Here is a 21,746-nt window from a genome sequence, read left to right as displayed (position 1 = left end):
GTGTGAAAGCCAGAGGAGACGAGTCACCGTTTCCAAATGGCATAAAAATGTATCGGGAAAATGAATTTGTATTTGGATTCTGCAAATTTGATATGGAAAAACCATTAATCATGTGTCGGTTGTATTTTTCCGGTACAACTGATAAATAGAGTCCATTAGCTGTGCAGACAACAAATGTGTCAAGAGCAGCCAACAGCAGATCTTCACAATAGCTACAGTTACATGATGTTTTTTAATTCAGAATGAATAATTCGGAATTAAATAATTTGGAATTAACATATTCTTCTTTACATGTAAATAATAATTCCAAATGGTTTACATGAAGCACGTTCTCACTTAATTACTCTTTAGAGTGGCGGGTTGGGAAGAGTTGTGATTGGACAGAGGGTGCACGTAAAATATGATGTATACCAGAAATAAACAAATCTGGCTGCTTCTTGTCTTAACAGTCACAACTTGTAAAAATTACTTAATAAGTACCAGTTTTGCTGCTATTTTTATTATAAATTTGAAGTACCAGCTCAACACGAGCATACTACTTCACTTTTTTGCAGCAACTGAGAAGAAAAATGATAGACCACTGAACATGGGAGGCAAAACAACGTGCGTCATCGGGACAGGACAAGGTAACGAGCATGTGCAGAACAATCAGAATTAACTTAGAGCGGAATTAAGGTTTACATGATGAAGGAATTAAATAGTTCTGGATTAAAATGCAAATAAACCAGTCACTTACATCGGAATTAGGTTTAATTCCGAATAGAAATTTGCGTTACAAATTAAGTGTTTACATGGTTATTTTTCATTAGTTTAAAGTGGAATTAACTTTTATTCGGAATTAAACAGGAATTAAAACTCCCATGTAAATGCAGCAAATCTGTCAGTTCCCTACATTGTCTTTGGCAGAAACCAAAAGCTAAACTTAGGCTTGCAACATTGTTCTTTCTGCATATGTGTGTGTGTGTGTATGTGTGTGTGTGTGTGTGTGTGTGTGTGTGTGTGTGTGTGTGCGCAAGTTTTCCTTCAGCAGTTATAGATGGGACTAAGTGATATGATGTGACCTCTCACCCTCTGCCTTTCTTTGCCTTCACCTTTATACCACCAAGCCATCTGTTCCCAACCACCCCTTCACCCCACCCTTGTCAGCTCCTTTTGAACAAACAATGATGATTAATAAAGACCTGGGGAAACATGGGACAGGCATGGTGCTGGCAGTAAGGTGCTAAGCCAAGATGTGCATCTGAGTGTGTGTGATGTGCTCACGTTGCATGCATGTGCGTGTTTTGGGGCAGAGTTAGAGGGAAGCTCGTTGATCACACATGTTTACTAAGGGACTTACGGAGGCCCAGACTGATCCTCCCTCATTTCTGATTGGCTCCAGCAGCTCTTCCTGGGAATCTGAGAGCCCGTTATTGGCCAAGAGAAGAAGAGAAATGAGGGACAAATGTGCATGAGATGAGGATGACGTACCAACCGCGCCAGGCCTTTCACAGACGCTTTTGCATGTGAAAGAGGAGAGACTATAGGATTAAGATGTGGTCATATGTTGGAGAGCATGGTTTCCTTTCACTCTGGTTCTTCTGAAAGTGAAAGAAGAGACAATGAATGCACTAAACTTCTGGAGAAATCTGAAAAAGGACTAATTGCGGTAATAGTAGCTCTTCAGCTTGAAAAGAAGAATGATTAATTGGAGGTTATTAAAGCTGAATAGAGATAAAGTCAGTGCAAGGCCAAGTTGAGAACTGCAGAAAATGAGCGATAGCCAGATGAGTCTGCTGTCTGAAAGCTCTGCCATGAAGTGATGCATTGTATAACTTGGCCTTGCAATACTTCTGGACACTTGGAATTCATCCATGCACACACAGACACACATACATAGACACACAACATGCACTTCTGACCGAATATTGCAGTAGCAGTGCAACACAGGATTTTTTTTTTCACACTATGATAAACTTTTTGTGCATGTGTGTGTTATTTAGATTTTTATAGTCACAAGACAGAATAAAGGGTGGAAAATAACTACTGTTTTATAAAGACTTGCAGTCTTTGCTTAAGCATGTTCTCACCACTCCATCATGCAAGGTTGTGTCCAAGCTTGTTGGTCTTAAAATTGTGCTGGAGGGAAGGGGGGGGGGGGGGGGGTACTCTTTCTTGTATAGATGATTTAGAAAATACTGTAATATAATGTTCTGACTTACCATTTTTTGGCAAATTACCCAGAATAATAATTGCTACAAGGAATGAATAAATGAATGAAAAATACTGTATTAATCCCCAAATGGTAAAACAGGAAAAGGTAATCCAAGGTGATAAGATAAGATAAGACAAGAAAAGACAAAATAGGACAAGACAAGACAGACTTCGAAATGTAACAGCTTACTTTGTCACTGTATCAGAACTGGGGGAAATGGCAGAAACCTAACCTCTACACTCAGGGTTGCTGGCTGCCCAGAAATCTTGTGGAGACATTGCTGTAAATAGCCGAGGGTGTGGACTGAAGGTTTGGCCTATATTTAGAGGTTGGACTTGACTTGTAGGACTCGTCCGCCAGCACCATCCTGTTGACCAGAATAAATTTCTCCCTATTTTTGTACAAATAGTTCTTTAAAAGCATGTTGCATGATGACAAGCTGGAGGAGAGGCAGTGTGTGTTTCAGGTTTTGTTGGGAAATGTAAAATATTTTGCCATCTTTTGTACACTGACCTGCATTGTGCTGTTGAATCAGGACACTCACAAGTCAAACCTGCTTCCATTCATATATATCCTCAAGCTGATGTTGATGTTTCTGAAAGTGGATATACAAGACCCATACGCTACGCAGCTGAGCTGTATAGGCTTTGGTCTTGACTTTAGTTAGTTCTCCCAGTTATTTTTATTAATTTATTGCTGCTTTTTCATATTTATTTATTTATTAAATGCCATGTATGCCACAGAAGTCCTGAAAGCCCTTATATATCTCAATCTCATACCTTAGCTTTTGTTGGAGCAAAAAAACAAATATTTTTAAAAAATGATGCTGTCATTGTCATGTTGACTGTAAAGATGGCATTGATCAAGCATTTATTATCAAAGCATTTTGTGCACGTTTTTTTCCACACATTGCCAAACAGATCAGTCTTTGTTTCAACATATCAAAAAATTTAGCCTGTCATGTTTTGTCTTTTTCAAAAATCTGAATAACTAATTGTCTGAAAAACAAAACCACAAAACTGTGACTAAGAATCTTCATCATAGATCTTTCCAAGACCTTTGTGTAGCAGCAAGAAGGTTCTTTGTATGTTGTTTGGGGCTTTCACTGAGGAACTTTGGAAAATTGTGATTTTTGTTTTCAGTGTGGTTAAACTTTTAATTGATTCAAATAAGTTAATTTGATTTTAAAATAATAAAGATGAAGTATTAAAGGGGCAATAAGCGGAAATGCATAATTTCTGGATTTAACAAGTAAAAAAATCCATTTTTGAAGAGGTGATTTTTCATCATGATGTTATACACTGTCTCTCTTTGTTGATCTCTCGTCCTGTGTTTGCCAGCCGGCCTGATTGTGCATCCATGTATGTTCGTGTGAATTAATGCCTCCTCCCTCTTCTCGCAGCCCTTGGTCCTTCCTCCCTATAAAACACATTGCAGCAAGCGAAAAATGGCAGAGAGCGAAACAAAATGTTTATCTAAAGACAACCGAGATCTAGCCTTACCTTGAAAAGCAACTGCAGTCATCGGCAAAGAAGTTGTCCGACAAAAGAAAAGGACAGATCAGGATTATGGTCACTTTATCATCCACTTTTTTTATTTGTATCCTAGTCCATTTGCTCGGAAAGTCCACTTCATTTGGGAAATACGAACAAGGCAAACAAATTTTGATTTGGATCAAAGTCACTTCCTGCATTTGGCGAAGTATTGAATTGTGGGTAAATAGATATTAATTGCGTTAAGAGTCCTCTGCCTCGTCTGTTGTTCATTTTGTTACAGCCTATTTCTGTAGCATACTTACATAAGACATATAAAAACAACCCAAAACAGCAATAGTTTTGTGCTCCATGTTTAGTTTGCAAGTGGAGTAAATGGAAATTCTGAACGGGTTTTCTTCTCTGGTTTTGTCCTCTTTTTTTGCTAAATACTAGTGTAGCACCACCTTTGCTGAGAATGGGGATATATTTATTCTAATGGTTTGGCTCATTTGACCAAAGTGCAATGTGAACGCGATCTTAGTTCACATGAATGCAGACCCCTACAACTGAGCCAAGTCCCCGTTGGACCCAGTCTAGTGGACCATCCTGATGTGAATGCACCCTAAAACTGACCTTCTTTTTCAAATGTGAAGAGCAATGCCAGAGCTTAAGAGCTACAGTTTGATTCGGAGCTATCTCTTCTTTCCTGTTAGTTACTACATAAACATTATAAGTTATATCGACATCTTCTGCAGTACTGATATTGTTTTTCTCAGTGTTTTTGCACTTTGCACATTCATTTGCACCCTAGTTGTACGGGGGCAAGAGGTAGAGAGGTGTGGCTCATGACACTCTTTGTTTTAACAGACAGCACTCAAAAGCAAACCTTGCAGTTAAACCATTTCACTTTTAGGCTCTAAAAACCTTCCCATCTTCACTATTTCTTTAATTATTAGAAGGTGGAATAAGTTGTAACATGATCGTGGTCTAATTGAAATGATTTTTTCTGCCCTCCCACCTGAATCTAGAGAAGATCGAGTAGATCTGATCAGATTCAAATAAGAGATACACAAACAGCTTTTATAGATTAAACTCTCAAATGCTAGAGGCAGTCTGGCATGATAATTAATTATGCCCTTGTGTCGTGTTAGGCTTCAGGTCCTCCAGCTCAAAATAAATGTCAATCACAATTTGTGCTCACAGGACAGCAAGGAAGAGAGAAGGAGTAGAGGAAGTAATGTCTTTGGACCTTGGCATGACATTATTCAGTTCAACCCAGAAATATAATGACAGTGTCTCTCATTACCCCTTACTGTCTCTTCCCAGCATCATGGCCGTCTCAGTCTCCTCCTCCAATCTCCTGCTTCTACTCATGATTTCCTCACTGGATTGGCTGTCTTCTCCAGGAACTGCCTTTCTTATTGACCAGGACCACATGACATCATCAGGTGAGTTACTGTCGTTATTGCTGACTCTTATCAAGACAAATATAGAGGTGATGGGAGACAAATCGCTCTTCTGACACTTCTTCAGACTATCTACATGCACCCCATCAAATATTAACACGTGATTTAGGTTTTGCGCTCAGCGTGTTGTTGACACTTCTTATCTCATCTTATGTCAGACATCAGTTGCAGAATTTTGTGTTTGCTCAGACACATGTGGAAATGTTCGCCACCGAGCGCCTTCCTGATTTGGCTTGTCGATACGGTGGGTGATCAATAGAGCAAGGGTAAACATATGGCCGGGGCTTCGCTGTCAAAGTCCAGGGACAGAACGATGCAGGATGTTCTGCCAGCTTATCCAGTTGTCACTGGACCATTTGAAATAATTAGGTGAAAGAATGCTGTGGCTGAGAAGACAGGCCAGATTTTTATATAATTTACCACTTAAAATGCCTATGGCCTAAAATGTGGACCAGATAATAACAGATAATAATTTTAAAATCAACCATAATGTGTTTTATCGCATTCACAAACTCATTGAATTGACTGAACAACTATGGGCTGTTGGTTGAAGCAGCTGCCAAAGGATTTACTGTAAGTGAAAGTGTCAGAGCATACAACCTCAGCCAAGGAAGGTCTTGTTTATTTAAGGTCCACCTTTGCCAGGAAAACAATTCTCACAGTCATAAAGCAGCAACGGCGAAGAATAGATCACCTCTGTTAAATACTTTGTCCAGACATTTGCATTTCTAGTTGTAAGGAAAATGTGGCCTTATGCTACAATATCTGCATTCATGCTTGTGTTTTATGATGCTAACCTCTGGAAGATTTCGATGCAAACGCTTACTGCTTCAACCTTTATCATATCTGGAACTGGTGCAGTTTTAGGAAGGTTATCTCTTGTTTACAGAATGAACTGATAAGCACTGCAATTAAAATATTGGGTTCCACAGTTCCTAATTTAAAAACTCTTCTTTTCTGAGTGAAATGCAGAAAAAAAGCAAACCATGATGTAAGCAATATGGCAGATCTTGATGAGGACTTTGGTCTAAAAAGAAAGAGAGAACATCTTATCCAAAAAGCAAAGATAGACACACTGAAGCAGTTATTCTCAGACTTGTAATGATTAAAGTTTGCATTACCTCACAAATACAGAATATCAGCTAAAAACAACATAATAAAAAAAACCAAAACATTGTTATTCAATTTCAATCATTTTCAATAGCATATTTTGGCAAGAAACTGTAATCCAAGTTTATGCTTACAGTTGGTGCATTTGCTTATTTTCTTTAGGAGGTGAGCCAGACAATATAAGGCCTGCAAATCCCCGAGGCCTCTCTCTGGCTCTGCTGAGACACTTACAGTCAGAACTGTAGTCAAAGTACTTGGAAAAACAGGTTTTTGGCTGTATGTTATAAAGCCCTACACATATTTACACATGCACACATCACATGTAAATTACTTTTCATTATCTCCTCTTTTTATGCTGACATCTGCCTGGTGTTTCTTTTTGAAAAGAGGGCAAAAATGTGCAAACTCATTTGTCAATAACGTTATGTAATACCATAGGGCATTGTTGATGTAATTAAAATTACTAAATGATGTAATGTGTCAAGACGGATTTACTTGGTTAGCTTATTTTCCAGCTTAATCATCCAAAGAAAAGATTCTTGTGTGCACTACATTTAATAGTTTTCAGTTTTATGCAGATGGATGAGGAATATACAGGTTTTTATGTGAACAAAGACTGGTTTATCTGTACATATCATTACTGGTTAGGATTTAGCCCTGGTAGAAGAAAGCTTGTTTCCTTGGTTATTTTTCCATATTTTTATGGCATCCTTGGATAACGTAGCAACACTACAAGGGCAATTCATTTTTATTTATGTGGGTTTAGTGAAAAACAGCTGCAGACATGCCACTGGAATCCACTGAAGAATGCCAACTCAACTCGTCTTTTCTGCCAAATTCAGAGCATGCAATACTTCTTATCTGCCTCTTGAAGAAAGGCAACTCTATTCAGAACAGTGTGCCATTAGGATTACAGTGTTTTTTCAGATTAAATATACAGATGTAAAGATATTTTTATGATACTTTTTGCTCATTTCGCTCATTGCAGTAAATTTCTTAAGTGCAGCAGTCTCAGACTGCGCTGACATCGCAGCTTTAGGCGATTGGTGGAATTTGAGCAATGAAGCAGATAAATAAATACACAAAATTCAAACCAAACAACATCTCTAGACATGTTTTGGTGGTTGTGATCTGATAATATCCTGCTGCTGATCAGATGAATGTATCAGCAGTTATGTTCTGACTTAAAGGATACCTGACTGCTGGGTATCAGCTTTGCAAAGATTTAAAAGATGGTAAATGATGGAAATTGTTTTCACATTTATCGCCTTTAACAGCTTTTTTTTTTTTAAATCTGACAGGAGATGGTTTTGAATTACACCAACAGAATTGGGAGTTACAGCTTTTGAACAGCAGGACATGCTGTGTGGATTTTCTCAATACAGAAAATAAAAATGCTGTCAACGGTGAGAAATGAATGAGTAAATAAATAGATAGATAAAATAATTAGATTGGTGGATGAGAAGAAATTGAACAATTTTGTTCGGATTATGCTTTATGTCTTATCCATCCATCAATTTTCTTAACCGCTTAGTCCAATTAAGGGCTGTGGGGAAGCTGGAGCCGATCCCAGCAATGCTTCATGTCTTAAATTAAAACATTAGTTCTTTGAATTATAAGAGTCTGATGATCCAGGCTGCAAAAATCAGCATCTGTGACAGTATGAGGGTCAATCCTTGTCAGTGGGATGGGTGACTCGTATGTGTATGGGGATACCTTTGATGACTCAGCACTTTTTGGAATTTTGTCGAGACATATACCACCCTGACGATGATGCTGTTTTCCAGGAGGAAAGTGATTATTTCAGTAGGACAGTCAGAGCTCAAACTGTGGCAAACGAGGCAAACAGTGTCTGTTTTGTTTCTGACAATGTGAAAAGCACAAGTCACATTGAATCTGACATTTTCCGAGAGAGATTCAGGCCACTTTCAAATACACTTTCAGATACATATCAAATTTAGATGCGACTGCGGTCCGAACTGCCTGGTCACATTCATCTTTGACATCGTTCTTGAGCTCTTGGAGACATGAGGACATGATGCAAAGCTCGTCAAAAGTCATGGACTATAGAACAAACAGAGGATTTAGTGATGCCAAATGGGTTAGCCAAGGTGTGGTAACCTACCCCACTTGCTAACCAGTACATCCCACTCCTACTTACTTTCTCAGGGTGATTTGTCTCCATCACGCACCATGAAAGTCTTGAGGCAATGTGTTGACACTTGACAGATGTGTTGAAAGGTGTTTTTGAGATTCTAACGTTTTGAAAGAACTCCAGTTCGGTGAAACCACTCGCATTCTGATCCTACTACTCCTGGCTCCCATGGCACATCCACACACTCCTCTGTAGCAATTAGGGACATCATCCCCCCTTTTGCCATAACCCACTCACAAATTTGCCAATGTATTGTGATTTGTAATGAGAGCAGGTGTAAAACATTGTGAAAGCAAAATATCCAAACTGTCTGTAGTGTCTCTGGTATGGCTTCACTTTCATAAACCACACAGTTTCCTTGGGTTTTTCTCCTACGTTTTTTTTTTAACAGACCATAGCAAATGTCTTAATCGCTGCAGATTTCCACTACCTTTTTTTTCCCAATTACCAATGAGACAAAACAACAGCAGCTAAGTGAAGTCTAGCAACCTAACATTTTGACTGGTCCGCCTTATCCAAATCTTAAAATGGTCGCCAGAGAGCTCAGCTGTAATGCAGCCCTGGTCTTCCTCAACAGCCGTTAAAACATTTGTAAACACAAAGCAGCCAGTGATAGATAGAGCAAACACACACGGCCTGTGCCTTTCTCAAGCCTACCACTGCGCAGCCTCCCTTTGTGACATCAGTTTTCTCCACTAGGTAATACTCTGTCACCCTCAACATTGTACCGACAGTGTTGTTTAAAGCCAGTTTTCAGTCCAATTTACTAACTTAGGCCTTCGTGAAATGTAGTTCCTGCAGAATTTTTATGTCAGTTGTAGCACCCGCCACATAACAAGCCGAGAGTCGATGTTTGGAGATGCTTCTATGTAGTTAAAGGCTTACCAGAATGATTATAGGCACTATAATCATACTGTTTGATTCTATGTATCTTTGCATTCTTTCTGTCTTTCTTTCTCTCCTAAACTTTCCCTAAGCTGTCTGTCTAATCATTCCTGGAGGACTCACTACTCAAGCTCATAGACTGATCCCGTGGAGCGAGGCTGTGTTCTTGGCCACAGAGGTGGTAACCAGTGGTAACTGTGCAGAGGTTCGATGCGTCTGGTTTGTACACACAGGCTGCAATTACATCGGCTTCAAAGACAAGAAATGGGTGTGAGCAGCAAAGTTAGGATATGGTGAGGGATACGGTGCCTGAAGAGAAAAACATAGTTAGAAAGTTAAAATCTAGGGAACAGAAAAACTTAATGGTGGGAGTTTGACAAAATTCACAGTTGATAAATGCAGGATAAGGGAAGGATAATGGCGAAGGAAGGGACTTAGTAACATCATGCATGCACAATCTACTAAATAATTTTTCAGACATTCACACTGTTTTATTAATCTGCAATTGAAAATGTTTTTTTTTTTCTATAAATATCTCACGGTATTTCCAAACAAACATTATCTCTGTTATCAAGTTTCTTCCTCATTCTTTAATGGATATTTTGAGGTTGGAAGTTATATTGCATTTCCGTGAATTATCTTGCTTCAGGCAGCTTTGTTTTTTTGTTCTTTTTACGAAAGAGTTGCATGTAGGAAGATAAAGACATGTATTACAAATCAGATGTAGCAAAACAGTGTGCACATGGTGAATCTGCCAATCCTGGTGTTCTTGGGCAAATGCCAATCGGGCTGCACGGTGTTGGGCAGTGAGCATGCGCCCCATTTGTGGATGTCTGGCCTTCATACCACTGTTATAGAGTCTGTCGAGGAAAGATTGAGCAGAAACATGCACGTTAGTGGTTTGCTGGAGGTCATTTTGTAGGGTTCTGGCAGTGCTCATCCTTATCCTCCTTGTACAAAGGAGCAGATAACGGTCCTGCTGCTGGGTTGTTTTCCTCCTATGCCCTCCTCCATGTCTACTGGTATACTGGCCTGTCTCCTGCTATCTCCTCCAGGCTCTCGACACTGTGCTGGGAGACACATCAAACTGTCTTGCCACAATGTGCATTGATGGAAGAACTGCATTACCTGAGCAACTTCTATGAGTTGCTCAGGTTGATCATGTGATCTCTAGCTGTGAGGGCACTGGCTAAATGCAAATGTGACCAAAAATCAGTTGGGATGGATGAGGACAGGGAAATGGTCAGTGGCCAATATTAGCATTCCTTTTTAAGGGTTGCCCCGTTAAGTGCTTCTTATTTCCATCTGTTGTCTGTTTTTTTTTTTGTAGAACAGCAGATGAAATGGATTCACAATAACCCTCACTTCTTAACAAGATAGACTGATATTCAAGTAGACTAGACTGACATTGAGTTACATGGGAAAGATTGTGTTCCCTTCATTTTTTTCAAGCACTTTGTGATTTTATCTATATTACTCACTCTCTGCATTCGCTATGCAACCTTGAAAAGAAAATTTCAGACCATATCAATGTTTTTTTTATAAAAATAAAAATGACAATGCACTGGGATTGAAATGGTGACCCAATTCTGCCTATTTGCCGATCGTCTGACCAAGTTACAATCTGTGAATATAAACTGTGAGGTAATCATGCTTACATTTACTTCTTAAAATACAAAATTACTGCAGCATTACCTTTTTCTCTCAATATGTAGTTGCAAATTAGTGTGATATATAAAAACAAATAACTACAGATTATTGTCTGGACAACATTTTAAAATAGCGATAGATAAGTGAAAGTAACAGATTTGGCCATTTAGTGCAAATGTAAGCTGCTTATAGAGTATAATAACACACAGTATTGTACAAAATCTACATGGCAGAATTCCATAAAAACTACTAAATAGTGGCACACAAAGAAAATTGTTTCTTTCTTTTGAGCTCTGTGACAACAACACCGCTTAGTTTTCTGCAGCACGAGGCCATTAGAGCCTATTTTTTAAAGGAGGGAGAAACTGTTGCAGTCCCACCAACTATGTATAAATCCATCTATCTAAGTTAGTGATATATTACTAAATAAAACAGTATTAGAGCTTGGAAATAATGTCATGTTTTAACTTTTAATAGGAATTCAGGTACTTTAGATTTCATTACTGGGGTTGAATGGCCTTAGAGGAGATTAGTATCATCAGTGCAAGCTGATAAATTGCCGGGACCAGAAAAAGCCGACTGGGTTATTGTATGGTTAAACACACCACTGTGGGAGCTCGACTTCAAAACTACGATCACTGCTGGGAATCCTGTGGATCAGCTGCAGTAGCAGCTTGTCATCCTGTGGTCTTATTTCATTATATTAGCAGGAAAAGCAGGATGCATTCAAAGAATTAAACAATGGCACTTGGAAATCCTTTGTCTATTTTAGTTTTTAAGGTGTAAGTTTAGAGTGTTTGCTATTGAGTACGCCTGTGTGCAAAGCTGTGCGTGCATGCTGTCAGTTATTTATATCACCTGTTTACATTCCATTGTTTGTGTCACGTTGCTGTTTCTCACTCGCCGCCTCCTCTTCTGGGCCACTCTGTGCCCTCACTGACTATGGGAAATAATACCTAAATCAACTCTGAACTTAATATCTAACCTGAACTTTAAACTCTCTCAAAGGTTTGATTTTGAATTCCTTTCTAAAGCTTCCACACTTTGTATGAATAAGAAAGAATTAAAGAACATTTTCATCTTGTTTTTCTCCAGGCCTATTCATTCTTTCATTTGCTCATCATCCAGTGCATGTTTCCAGTAGAAGATAAATGACACGTGCACTGTAATAATTCTCTCCAAGTGCAGGAATAGGTATGTGTTTGAGCAGTCTGTGTGTGCCGACTGGGATATAATGTAGGAGTTGGCATTTGCAGACTGACAGGCACTTTACTCTTAGCACAGTGTCAGTTTGTTCTGCCAATTTCTCCATCTGGTCAGCTAAATACAGGCACACATACACGCATGCACAGACTAAGGTTATTGCAGTATGCAAACATCTGGGGCTGGTGATGCCGTGGCAGCCCAAAGTCTAGGCTAAACAGGAGCACCAGATATGTCAGAAGTTTGCATAACTGTTCAAGCCAGTCCCATCGAGACAAATGAAGCAAATAGCTGTTGGGAGTTGAGCAATAAAGCACCGAAACAATATTTAGCTAACAGAATAGAATGCTAAATGTAATTAGCTCTGTTTCTACGTGGTGAGTCTTTAGCTGGCAAGGACTGACGTTACACTGCAGGTTTATTTTCAGACGTTTTACTGAGCTGATTCAAATTGATGTTCTCTTTAACTTTGCTGGAAGTTTTTGGTTTCTTTCTCACTTTAACCTCCTTTCCTCTTGTTGGCATCGCCGGTGTATGAATATGTAAAAGTGTTTAGTTCCACAGCATCCACTTCCACAGCGTCCACACTGAGCTTAACATGAATGTGACTGATAATTGATCAGCAGTGATTTTAGTTTTCACACAGAAATTGTGCAAAGACATGGGAAAATGATGTCATCCAATAATTGTTTGTTAAATAAGGAAAATTTTACTGCTTAAGTTTGTTTTTCTCACATTTAGTTCAGGCCTGATCTGCACTTGGTTGATGCTTATTCCCTTTCTGTCAGTCTTCCCCCCCCCCTCCCCTGATATCGCTCTGCTCCTTTTAGTGATCTTTTGAAGCGTGACAAAATCTCAACATTAGCTTAATTCTGCAAATGAGCTGGAAAAGCTACTAATTCATAACATCATTGCCTCTTTTAGCTCCTCGTTACAGTCAAGCGTCAGAGACTGAGAGAACTGACAGGCCCTGGTTGCACCTTTCTCACCACATTTTCAGTGCTGCTTGCCAGCTGATGCATGGCCTGAGCACTTTATGTAGGTAACTTAGTGGATTTTAAACGTTAATGGTGAAAGCTGACACTGAGGTTGGTACATGGTTTCCTAGCTCCTCTACATGGCCTGATGATGGCAGGATGTGATGCTAAGAGCTGTTTATCATTCTCAGCTGCACATAAAGCACACACACAGACAGGTAGATGGACACACAAGATTAGGGAGTGCACACACACATACACACAAAATCTGTTTTTTTTTTTTTTCCTTCCAGCTAAAGGCTTTGTTGCTCATCATTTAATGGCAGCTGGCAGGTACAGGCAGGATCTCGCTGTCCATCCCTGAAACTTTGTGGCTGTAATGTAGCCTCCTGAAAAAGAGAAAATCTCTTGAATTACTGATTAGTTGCTATTTGAAATATTGTTTTAAACAGTTTAATCCAGGGGTGGACAACTCCAGCCCTCGAGTGCCGCAGGCCTGCAAATGTTAGGAGTACCTAATCAGCAGACTTGTGCATAGTTTGATGTCAAGCTCTGCACAAGTCTGCTAAGTATCCATTGATTTGAATGAGGTGTGTTGCAGCAGGGAAGCTCCTAACATTTGCAGCACTGTGGCACTCGAGGACCGGAGTTGCCTACCTCTGGTTTGAATCAAATGAAAACACTGCGTAGTGTGTGATTTCGTTACATATGTGATTAAGATTTATACATCGTAACAGAATATTTAGTTAGAAAAGTCTTTGTAGGTGTCACTGCAGAACATTTTAATTATAACACACTTAAGATTCGACCATCTGATTGAGATGAAAAATGCAAACAGATTTTTTTTTTGGGGGTCGGGGGGTTGGTTTGGGGGTTTGACCTTACCTTCTAGGCTAACTTTCTAAACACTGACCCGCCTGTTCACCTTGCAATCTTTTCCATCCATATTAAACCTACCGGTATTCTTTTGTCATTATTCAATCAGTAACTTTATGTGTGAGCAATGCGGTATGACTTTTTTTGGACGTTGCATCTAAACACATTTTCTTTTCCTTTTTTATTGAAAGTGATCTGTCTTGTTGAAGCTCTAAGCTCTTCCTTTGCATTCTCTGACTGCAGAAAGCTCTTTGATGGTGGCAGCTGGAATTTGTAGCACAGGGGTGGGAGGCTAGGGTGAAATAGCAAACCTCTGGGAACCACGACAGCTTGCAGGAGATGAAGGGAGGCAAGGTGGGGAGAGCACGACTGCGTAGGAATGCAGTGAATTGCGAAGTTACACTGGAATCAAATTAAAAGACAGAAAAGTAATCAAAGTGATGGTGTATGTTCAGCATGAATAATCCATCAGTGTGTGCACAGGGATATGAGTGTATCGAGCTTGTTGATTTGAGTGTTTTGTCATCTTGTGGCTTTATGTGGGAATATGTTAACAGGGGAAAAAATGGTAAGAGGTGTGTTTGTGTGTTAATTGCTCTTGAACATGCTGGCACAGTACGAGTGAATCTTTTGTGAGCTTTAGCTCTTTTAAACATGTCTGTGATAAGATCTTTAGCTTTTATCTCAATAAACTTGAAAACAATTGCCAGATGTGTTCAGCTCCACTCTGTCTATAATATGACCCCAGTGTGTAAGTGATATTACAGTCAGCAGTGAGATGAAAGAGAAGAGCGAGAGAGGGTAGAGCAGAAATCAATGACACCTTCAGCTGATTATTTATGATTGCACCAAACTGTGCAACTCTATGCTGGGCAAGACGTGGGTCTCTGACATGAGTGGGGAGGGGGTGGGAAGTTGTTGATAAGGACTGATGGAATGCCAAAGCAGAGGTGGAAAGGGCTGAGTCAGGACCTAAAGGTCTGTGTGGATAGATCTAAGGGTTGGTGACTGACATTTGATGTAAACCCTGTAATTGTAAAGTTGTTTTTTTTTTCTCTGACATGTAAGAGATTCAGTTAGCAGAATTGGATGCACTTAGCAAATCAGACTAAAACCATTTCCTTGAATCTCAACACAATTATCTTTTATGAATGAAAAGGCTTTAACAACTTTTCAGACTAGTTTTAGACGACTTGGAAGTGCAGAGACAGCACATGTTATAATGACTAATAGACTTCTGCTGAATACAAATACAAAGGAAAGCTCAGTTTTAGTTTTTCAGATTTGCATTTAATGCTGTTAATTACAACGTCTTCCTGCTCTTTTATAATCCTGGGATGGAAATGAAAGACTTCACTCTTAGTTTATTATCCCCATAGGTCTTTAAGAGAACCTTTTCCTCATTTACTTTACCTCCTCAGCAACTCAGCTCGCATGCCCAAAGGCACAGTCTCAGGCCTTTTTCTTGTCTTGATGTATATTTTGTCTCTTGGCTTGCTTATTTAAAACCACAATGGGCATTACTGTTTTTATGCAGATGACACTGAGTTATATGTGTTGATAAAAGCCGCAGATCACAGCAGTCTTCTGAATCTCACAGCCTGTTTTGCTTTTTTTCCGATTGCCCAAATTCTGTTTGGTCTTCTAAGTTTTTCCATTCCTGTTGTGACAGTCACTCAAACAATATCAATAAGGCTTCTAGAAAATTTAGGAGACATTATTGGATTCTAATATCAGTTTTGATGCCTGTTTATCAGTCTAATTATTTCCAGTTTGAGAACTTCTTTAAAATCTGGTCATTTCTTTCAAGTGGTTATTTACAAACCAGTACACACACTTTTGTTCATTCTTGTCTTCAGTAATGTAATGCACTAGTCTCATATATTAGTCAGGTTTCCTCCTCAGGTTTAGTTGCTTCAAAATGCAGACTTATTATTGGGACTAAAAATAACAGACACAACCCTGGGCTTGCCTCCCTCCATTGGCACACCGTTGGATTTTGTCATTTCTAAAATCTTAAAGATGCTCTTGAAAGGCCAAAATAGCCTTGATCCTCGATACATATCAGATGGTTTAACCTGGCATGTGCCCTCCCAACCATTACACCCATAGCTAACCATTTAAGTTCCAATGTATTGCAACCATCTCAACACAGACCCACTTACAGTAGCTACTTCAATACAAATCCCGCCATAACAATGTTTCCTCTTTGGTCAGGACAGTTTTAGTACTGGTGTGTTTTAAACACCCCTCCTCCATGACCTGACTTATACTTTCTGTGTAGTCTGTATCATTATGAAACTGCTATCGTAGTTGCATTTTACAATCATGTGTAATGTTAAATATATGTGTAAATATATTAAAAGAAGGGGTTAACATATGCATTTTTATTTGTCTGCATTGTTTATAAAAGTAAAAGATGACAGCTTTGATATAATATTCACAGGTTTCTATTCCTCGGTTGTGGATGGTACAACATATTTGGCCATTCTACAAGCTTGCTCCGCTGTGAAACAGAAGGATTATAATACCCGTTTACTGAACAACTAAACCTCCACAGGGTGTGACTGATGTCCCTAAAGATATTTGATTAATCTAATGCAGACTTTTGTGTCATGTCTTCTGTTTGCCATCATTCTAATCCTTTCATTTGTCATACTGTCTGTCTTTCAGCACCCCTTGAGCCACATTTCACTGAGTGTGTATCAAGGGAGCAGGTGACATTTAGCTGTTGGTGGAGTCCAGGCACCTTCCACAACATGTCTGCACCCGGAGCACTCAAAGTCTTCTACCTTAAAAAAGAAAGAAAGTAATTTCAGCACTTTAAATATAGTTTGAATGCACTGTGCCAAATTAAGGCTGTCACTTTACAATAACATTTGTTTTTCTTTCTTTACACATGCAGCTCCCCCAGTGAATGGAAAGAATGTCCAGAGTATATCCATTCAAACAGGGAGTGTGTCTTTGATGCAAACCACACAACCATTTGGGTGCCCTACTGTATGCAGCTTCGCAGCCAGAACAACATCACCTATTTTGATGAAGATGACTGTTTCACTGTGGAGAATATTGGTCAGTATGAGATTTTTGCATGTGTCCATATCATACAGTCAAGTCTAAAACCCTTTTTTACACACTGGTGCCATCTTATCTTTGCAAAAAAGAGAAAAGAAGTCACCATTTAGCCATGGTTCTTCCCTTTTGGTAATTCCAGACCAACTGGACACCATTCATCACCACATTAATTTGATTAAACACAGCAAGACGGTGTCACAGAAACAGCTGAATGACGTTGGCATAGTATTTGTTAGATCAGCTCTCTTTTACACATGCACTTACTTGCATCCATTGTTGTGCGAAATCTATAAACTTAATGTCCATTATAGGTGTTAATCATTAAAAACCTTCTCAGGAAGTGTCTTATCTGATCTCTGATACTATGGGCCTGCTGACCTATATGATGTTATCTTGTATCAACAAGTCAAGATCGAAACAGATCTTAGCTGACTGAGACGAAGAATTGATGAAAAGATTTAAAATTATTTTTCAAACCCTGATAAAGATTTGAAACTCAAGCCCTTGATGCCCCACTGTCCAGCAGGTTTTATCCAGTTCATTTAAATCAGGTATAATAGAGCCAGACAGCATTTAAACCCTACTGCAAAGTGGCTCTCGAGGGCTGGACTTTGAGATCCCTCCTTTAAAATGAATGGTTGTGTTGGAAATAAAATTCTCCATTAGCAGCGTACATTCGAAGTTGCAGTCAAAATATCCAGAAACGTTTAAGAACACAATGTTTTAATACAAAGTCTCTTGAAACTAAAAATTCATTACGCAGTTTGGGAGTCGACTAAAAGACATTAAGAAGGAGTTCTGAAATATCTTCTGCACAGAAGAATAATGTTTATCTCCATTCTGACAACTTTTGTTGTAGCCTTAGAATTTTTGATAACTTACTTTGTTGGTTTATTACTGTCGGCGTCATGTCAAAGTTTCCATTTGTGCTAAACCCCTCTTGCTCTAATCTAACACCAAAGTATTAACACTGTTGTAATTCATATATTACATGTTTATGAGTTTGTATTGTCTCACAGTGAACATTACAACCTATCTTTCTTATTTTGCGTCATCAGTCGTAGCCCAGTGGGAATAGTGTGAGCTAATTCACTAAGTGAAAGGGTGCAGGGTTATTTTGATCAAATCTGAACTTGTGCCTTTTTCCTCACAGTGCGTCCTGACCCACCCGTGTCCCTTAACTGGACTTTGCTGAACATAAGTCCCTCTGGGCTGAGCTACGATGTCACAGTGAGCTGGGAGCCCCCACCCTCTGCAGACGTTGGTGTGGGCTGGATGCGCCTTGAGTATGAAATCCAGTACAGAGAGAGAAATTCCACGAACTGGGAAGCAGTGAGTCCTCCCTCCAAATTATGTACTTGACATAAATACACAAACTCACTTGTGCTGACGAATGTAAACACCTACTTTCAAACTGCACAAAATGGCTTTTTGCACACACATAGGATCACACAAACGCACACACTCATGCAGCTTCTTATAAAAAAATTGTAGGTAGGTCATAGAGACAGAGTGTTTAGTTTCCTTTCCCCTCCCCCTGAACTCCCCCTTGAACTCATGTGGCTGAAATGCAGTGTAGCTTTGTTGCCAAGGCTGTGGACTCCGGAGCAAGGCCCTCTGAAAAACAGAGCCTCGCTGAAGGAAGTGAAGGGAGGGGATCTGTGGGTCAGAGGCCATGAAACCTTGTACAGAACTCATATTCATGCTTGGCCTGCCAGTCTGACAACTGCAGCCTTGTAAATTGTTTTAGACCCCCCTATTATCACAGCATGTCTTCTACCCTGTGTATCTGAAATGCCCTAACAGATGTACCTTTGGAAAGGTCATAGTTAAGTTACCAAAAATAACCACGGACATGTTGGAAGGTTGTTTAGCTGCCAGCAGCTTCGTTGGATGTTTGAAGTTTGTATCAGTGGCAGTAACTGCAGTGACATCCGTTAAAACACACCAACCTTATATTCTTTTTTATGTTAATGCTGTTTTCAAAATCTGCCATTTTCAGCTGGCGATGCAGCGACACACTCAGCAGACAATCTTCGGTCTGCACATAGGGAAGGAGTATGAAGTGCATATCCACTGCAGGATGCAAGGCTTCACTAAGTTTGGCAAGTTCAGTGATTCCATCTTCATCCAAGTGACTGAGATTCCTAGTAAAGGTAAGATAGAGCTGGAGCAGGGCTGGAACAATAAATGTCCTCTTAATCAGATGCAATTCAAGTTTAAAACTGTAGGCTTTTGATCATGGTGAAATGTTCTTTTCCCTTATATTTGTAGAGTCTACTGTCCCAGTCACTCTGGTTCTTATTTTTGGGATTGTGGGTATCCTCATACTTATCATGCTGATAGTCATCTCGCAGCAACACAGGTAGGAAAATCATGCAGATTTTTATGCTCTTTGCAAAGGCCTAATTATGGAAACTTAAAGAGTTGACTGTTCAAACTTTGCCCTAAAAGTCAGAAGCGGTGGGATCCTCTTAGCTGACTGACTTTCACAAACCAGTAGAAGGCTGCAAGAGAAAAATAACATGTATTTGGGTTAATATATATTCTGTTTGTGATGTGATTAAGCAAAAGCAAGTAAAAGTTATGACAGACTGAAGAAACATGCAGAGACAGCTTTTTATAGTGTTGTTAGAAAGGGAATTCCAACCTCAGTGTTTCACTTTAAAATGCCTTCAGGGAAATTTTGCTGACTCCGTGGTGGTAGTACATTATCCTGCAGTGCAACAACATAAATATAACCTGCTGAGGAGAAAATCTTTCACCACAAAATTTGCATCAGAAAATTGCAAATAAAACAGTAAACAAGGGCTGCATTTAAGAAACAAGTTGTGCAGACTCATGAAGTCTGTTTGAGTGTAAAAACTTCAACTGTTTGGCTGCACCCAAACACATTTATTTTTAATAATAAGGTGCATCCAGAACTTTGAGTGTTAGAGGAAAAAAGCTTTCAGGTCTTTACCTGTTAAGCATATGTTAATCATGTTTAGGGGTTTATGTTATGAATAAATAATGGAATCTAGGAAAGGCTGCTGGACATAATCAAATATTCAATCAAGCAGTAACAGCTAAAAGTTATTATACCCCGATCAGAACACTATTTAAAAGCTGTCGATAGACTTTATTAGTCACAAACATTGTGGAAAGAGAACCCCAATACTTTCATATAACACTGCATACCTGTTTTCTCCTGCTTTTGCAGATTAATGTTGGTGCTGTTGCCGCCTGTTCCTGCACCCAAAATCAAAGGCATCGATTCAGAGATGTTAAAGGTACATTTCTGTGTGTGTGTGTGTAGTTTTTCTGTTTTGTCTTTTGTTTAGCTTATACTCAGTCTCAAATGATATTCACATGGATTGCACAAATGAAAACAGTGCACTCACACGGGGTTGTTTATTTGGCCCACATCACAGATATAAATACGTTTGCGTGTTTCGGCGCAGAGCCTTCATCAGAGCGTCTTCAACTATGACAAGATCAATCACAGGTGGACTATCATAACTCTTAGTCATTTTTCCAATCAGTACATGTAAGCATATTTCTTTCTGTGATGTGAGACAAATAAACGAGTCCATGTGAGTACATTGTTTTCTTTGACATGGATATGTCTGTTATGGATGCAAGAGAGATGTGCATCTCTCTTTTCATTTCTGCAACTATTGGACTTTGGGTTAAGCGCTAATAAAAGGATTTACGGTAAAAACATTTCTGTCCCTTTCACTTTTGTCCAAGTTAATATTCACATGGATGTTTGTGTTTTTTCTTGTTAATCATAGAAATTTGGAAATTTGTGGTCCTCAAGACAGCACACATACACACACACACACACACACACGTGTAATATGTAAAACATACCTAATATGTAAATATAGATGTATATCTATTGTGTGAAACTGTTATGAGTGATAAATAATGAATAGATTAAAAAATAGTCCTTTGTGGATTGTTGCTTAGTAAGGGGATTATATAAAGTATTGCATAACCACATTTTTCTTTTTTTTACTTTTTCATTGTAACCCAGATGGAAAAACAGGTTTTTTTGTGTGTATTTGGCTAATTTAGCTTTGGCGAGTTAGAAAACTTAATTGTGAAACTATCCTTTGTTCCCTCTCTGTCATGGCCTGGAAATATAAAGCAAAATAAGCAGATGAGGAACAAGAGAGACTGAAGGGAGATATGAATCGGGTGTCTTAAAAAAAAAACAACCCGTGCACTTAAAAAAAAATCTTGATTCCACTGAACGAAACAATAATGCTGCTATTTTATTGCTGGGCAAACTGGAAACATAGTATTGGGATTGCAGCTGATATATTAAAATACGCATGTGATGGTCACCAAGTTCCACACTTTGATTCATTGCATGTTTTGTGTACATGCAGAAGGGGAAGCTACAGGAGCTGAATTTCATGCTGAATGGCGGAGGTGGAGGTGGTCTGCCAACTTATGCAACAGACCTCTACCAAGATGAGCCATGGGTTGAGTTTATTGAGGTGGATGAGGACGATGCAGACAGTGCAGAAAAGGAGGACGACCAGAGCTCAGACACCCAGAGGCTGCTGGGTTTACCCCAACCTGTCAGCCACATGAATTTAGGGTGCTCCAACACCATCAGGTAGGACAGAGAGTCTCTTGCAAATAAACTGTTTTGATTGTCACAAATAACTGCAAATACAGATTTTG

The 21,746-nt window shown here is 39.2% G+C and overlaps 1 protein-coding gene across 1 annotated transcript in view; it reads left to right on the top strand.

Moving 5' to 3' along the window:
• ghra (growth hormone receptor a) overlaps positions 1 to 21,746 on the top strand; it is a 31,803-nt gene that overhangs the window by 5,212 nt on the left and 4,845 nt on the right. The window contains exons 2-9 of the mRNA XM_079251340.1: positions 4,996 to 5,117; positions 16,665 to 16,800; positions 16,897 to 17,063; positions 18,220 to 18,398; positions 19,069 to 19,222; positions 19,341 to 19,431; positions 20,269 to 20,338; positions 21,446 to 21,678. Coding sequence (XP_079107466.1) covers positions 4,996 to 5,117; positions 16,665 to 16,800; positions 16,897 to 17,063; positions 18,220 to 18,398; positions 19,069 to 19,222; positions 19,341 to 19,431; positions 20,269 to 20,338; positions 21,446 to 21,678 — 1,152 coding nt within the window. The remainder of the gene's footprint in view (positions 1 to 4,995; positions 5,118 to 16,664; positions 16,801 to 16,896; positions 17,064 to 18,219; positions 18,399 to 19,068; positions 19,223 to 19,340; positions 19,432 to 20,268; positions 20,339 to 21,445; positions 21,679 to 21,746) is intronic.

Source organism: Telmatherina bonti, assembly GCF_933228915.1.
Source record: "Telmatherina bonti genome assembly, chromosome: 13".
NCBI classification, from domain to species: domain Eukaryota; kingdom Metazoa; phylum Chordata; class Actinopteri; order Atheriniformes; family Telmatherinidae; genus Telmatherina; species Telmatherina bonti.
The sequence above is the reverse complement of the archived record's forward strand: the minus strand, read 5'-3'. Positions and strand labels throughout refer to the sequence as shown.